The following is a 4,259-nucleotide window of genomic DNA, read 5'->3' on the forward strand; positions in this document are numbered from 1 at the left end:
AGGCTATCTTGTTGCCAGCCCTTTCGTTTTTTCATCTTCTAAGTCCCGATCCTAACTTGTTCCACCCGCAACAATCACACGAGAGTGCCTTTATGGCCTCAGAAATGAATTAATTGAAATTGGTTCATGCAAAACTCCTGTGAGTTGTAAGCGTCGTGGTCAATCAAATCAAAATGGATTCAAGAATTATTTTTGGTTGTCCAAGGTTAGAAGCATTTGGACCCGTATAGTATTAAACATGTACGCACGAGAGGGTATCATACTCGTCCTTTCCTGCAGAAGCCGTAGAAAAAGAGCAAGTACAAAAACCAGTTGTCAATGATGTGGGTGTCATTTCATATACATAACCCTCGAGATGGATCTCCGGATACAACATCTTAACAAAAGGCAAAAGCATAATGAAAAAGAAAAGAGAATTGTTGCAGTTTTCACTAACTAAATAATTTAATCAACATCATTGACAACTGCACATGGACGCCCTCCACTTGATCTAAGACTTCATCTTCCAAGCAACCTCATCCAGCGGCAACGATTTGCAACATAATATTATGAAAAAAATAGTGCAACCGTACCATACAAAGGACTTGAGAATATCTACAGCCTGAAGGCGCCACCCAGGAGATACCATTCTCAATAGCTCCTTGCAATGCTCATCTGCCTCAATGAACATCGCTTGACGACGAGCTCCGCCCTTCCCACCACTCAACACTACTTTCTCATTCTGTAAAGGATATAATTGTCAAATTAAAGACATATAACAAAGAACTTTTGCAACCTGAAATGAAGTAAAACATAAAAAAAAATATGCCAACCCAAAAACATGCAACAACAAGAGAAATTGATCACCTACCTTTTGCCTAAATCTCTTGAGAGTGTCAACTAAGTCCTCATACGGAGCTAAATATACCCACAGCTTCTTCAGTTTTCTCAGGATAGCAACACTTTTGTCCACATCATCTTCATAAACCCTATCCTGTTCAAACCAAAGAACTATGAATTCCCACGAATGACTAAGAAAGAAGAAGTGCGTTAGACAAAAAAGAGTTTACCCATCTTTTATAACACTCAGGATTGTGATACAAAGATAGGACAAATAAGCCGGTTGCTTTGTCAGAAAGCTTTGCATTGCCTGCAAAATCAAAGTCTTGCATTGTACGAAAACAGCAGTTTCCCTCAAACTTAAAACCACCCCCACAAACAGCTAGAAAAGCAATAAAGTTAATAAGATTCTAAAATTTATCACCATAACCAGAAATCACATGCAAATGCAACCATTACTTTCCTATGATACATCTTCGACAACCATGAAGCATTATTTTACACGACGGTTACCTCCTCCAATAGCGCGCCAAGCAAGATCTTGAATTTGAATAGCAAGCTGCTTTCTTGAGTCACTCCCATTTACACCAGCAATAGCCACACATCGCAGGGTGGGATAGATTGTCTCAAATCTATCAGTTTCCTTTATAAAATACCAAGACAGAAACTGTTTAACATGCATCCTTCCATAGTCCTAATATCAAGTGCTGTAGCTTAAAAGGAAGAAATCAGTCATGTTTTCTTGACTTCTACCTCAACTGGAGCTGAAGGGAATGCCAGATGTAGCAATAACTCCAATGCCGAAGCAGGAAGTAAACGCTCACCTTTTCTCACATAACCACTCACCAAAACTTGTTTTGCGTTTGGCACTGACAAAATACTACAAAGGAGAACAAAAAAACAAGAGCAAATGTTGTATTAGAAATGGCTCCAAAAATGCACTACACTACAGGCTAAAATTAGTGGTCATCTATTAGTCTTGATATTTAGCAATAGCATAATCTGAATGTACACTAGCCTTGATGTTTAGCAATAGCATTTTAAGAACACCGGAAAGAGTATTAAGAGAGTGAGAGTTTAGATGTAGGCATCAAACTCATCAGCTAGAAGTTTTAAGCACTCTGCCTCTTCTGTGAAGTAATCACCTGTACAGAAATGGTGCTCCCCCCACATCCTCCCCTAAAAAAGAAAAAAAGGCTCATTCCGCATCCCTCCTTTTGCAACACCGTACCTCAAAATGCTTCTCTAGGGTGCTAAGTGAGATTGATAGAAACCTCAAGCGACGCTTCCCATATCATCCCAAAAAATATTAGCAAGTCTTTTGCACTCCTTACAAAAGAATTACGCAAAACCATAAATTACATTTAACGTACCTTTCCACCACTTGTAAAACCAATTCCTTGGTCTCTGGACTTGGATTTGATTTCATACCCAAGAGGGGCAGCATCTCCCGCGCCCATATGTACAACCCCAGCGTAAGATCTCCTCGGGCTGCCTGCACAAAGAACCTTTGGTATCAAATGCATAGTCAAAACAACATATGACAAAGCATATCATTTATGTAAACATTTAGTTGGAAACAACTTAGGAATTGTCATCTATTTTACCTGCATAGTCATCCACACAAACACTGGAAGCTTACTTTCACCGTGGTACCTTGAATTATCCTTCCAAATTGACAATATAGAAACCAGAACATCCGGTTTCTGTTGCAATATCAGCGATACTACTAGGAACATAACGACCTGCGACACAATATAATGTCAGGAAAGAACAAGTAAACATTGTCAATATCATATTGCAATTGTAGATACAACACCGGTCATACATGTAAGAATTATGAGATTACAGTGGAGATAAGTAAAATTACAAGACATTTTTCAAGCTGGTTAATAAGATTGAATCAGCGATACAAATCACATAAAAAGCCAAACGAAGGATTGGATATATACCTGACAATTTGAGCCACCGGAACCAGCTTTTTGACCTTCCAAGCCAGCAACAATGCAGTCTAACGCTCGTAAAACAGTTGCCTTGAGTGCCTCATTAGATCTGTGCTGGATCCAGCTAACTGCTAGCTGACGTACCTCATGAGGAATATTCTGTCAAGTGAAAATACAGACTTTTCTAAGCTCACGAATAACACTATTTTACACACCAAGAAACGAGGTCAGATTTGCCTTGCATCACATGGGGAAATGGGGGGAGGCTAAGAAATGATCTCGACTTTATATATGTCAAATTCCACAAATCTGGACTGCATCAAACAAGGAAGAAAAATATTTGAAGTTCTGAATAAAAAGGGCAAAGACTGCTTTTCTAACAACGTCATTGATGTTTTAAACAACCTTTGACCCTATTTGTTGTTTGATAGACAAAAATCAATGAACCTGAGTAACTTATAAGAGGGCCAATATCATACATAGTGGTAGTACAAAGTTTTCTAGGACTTCTCTAAGCGATGTTTCAATTTCATAATCCATTCTACTATTATCTCAATGCCTAAGGGACCTATTACAAGATGTAAATACGCAGGCTGTTTGTAAGTACCCAAAATGCAGTGTATTCGGCTAAGAAAAACTTTCCTTCTGCAGATCCAACTATCAAAACTATCCTGCTAAAGTGAGACCTAAGGACAACATTTTCAGAAGAAGTGATGCAACTAAACACAAGAAGCTTTGGATATCACCTACAGTAGAGTAAAAGCATACTAAAGAAAATGCAAAGAGAAAATTTTTAACAGCGTTCAGTCAATATGCATGAAAAGCTGAACAGAAATGGTATCTATATTGCTAAGTCCTTTCTGACCTTATCAGATGTTAAGTAGAATGCAGACACAAAACTTAATATCAGTATCCTTCTAACATCATATCATTCAAACGTCTCAGTACACGCCAAAAATGAAAAAAGAAAAAAAAAAATCAACAACACAAGACGAACGACGAAGAAAGCAAAAACAAACCAACTTACTCGATCAATTGTATCTGCCGCCAACTCATTGAATAGTTTCAGCCAAGGTGTTTGAGGTGGGCGCCGCACACCTGAAAATACCCCTTCCAAGTGATTTGTGAATTTGATTAGCCCAGTGTCTTCTTGTAATTGTTGGGATTCATTAGATGCCTGCAGTATTTGGGACGAAGGGGAAAAAATTAAGAAAAGGAACAAACCCCTAAGCCGTAAGAACAATACTCGGACAATATAGATGATAATAAAATCTGACCAAAGCGAAGGAAAGAAAAGACGCCAATTCGGCTCCTTCCGCACTCCCATTTGTCTCCATCGTCGCCATGGCTCTCCCCTCGTTCTCAAGCTGCTGCTGCTGCTGGTTCTTCCTATTCTTTCTCTCCTTCTTCTTCTTCTTCTTTTTCTTCTTCTTCTCCGCCTCCTCAAATGATAGGGAATCCATCTCACCTAGGGCTTATTCTTTCTTCTTCTTTTTT

The 4,259-nt window shown here is 38.8% G+C and overlaps 1 protein-coding gene across 1 annotated transcript; it reads right to left on the minus strand.

The window, feature by feature from the left end:
- Window positions 1-241: 241 nt before the first annotated feature.
- Window positions 242-4,259, minus strand: LOC113776421 (transmembrane protein 214-like). The gene is made up of 10 exons (XM_027321568.1): window positions 4,040-4,259; window positions 3,790-3,939; window positions 2,772-2,921; window positions 2,427-2,564; window positions 2,193-2,314; window positions 1,573-1,699; window positions 1,333-1,462; window positions 1,050-1,129; window positions 851-973; window positions 242-721 (listed from the first exon to the last, which is right to left on the minus strand). The coding sequence occupies exons 1-10, from the start codon at window positions 4,223-4,225 to the stop codon at window positions 491-493; spliced, it is 1,437 nt and encodes a 478-aa protein (XP_027177369.1). The 5' UTR covers window positions 4,226-4,259; the 3' UTR covers window positions 242-490.

This window comes from Coffea eugenioides, chromosome 6, assembly GCF_003713205.1.
Source record: "Coffea eugenioides isolate CCC68of chromosome 6, Ceug_1.0, whole genome shotgun sequence".
Taxonomy (NCBI): Eukaryota; Viridiplantae; Streptophyta; class Magnoliopsida; order Gentianales; family Rubiaceae; genus Coffea; species Coffea eugenioides.

Excerpts from the sequence above, each read along its gene's own strand:
- LOC113776421 (XM_027321568.1), bottom strand. The coding sequence starts at position 4,225 with ATGGATTCCCTATCATTTGAGGAGGCGGAGAAGAAGAAGAAAAAGAAG. Across the intron at positions 2,922-3,789 it reads CGGCAGATACAATTGATCGA|AATATTCCTCATGAGGTACG; the intron begins GTAAGTTGGTTT and ends TTCACTTGACAG. Across the intron at positions 1,463-1,572 it reads TCCCTTCAGCTCCAGTTGAG|GAAACTGATAGATTTGAGAC; the intron begins GTAGAAGTCAAG and ends TATTTTATAAAG.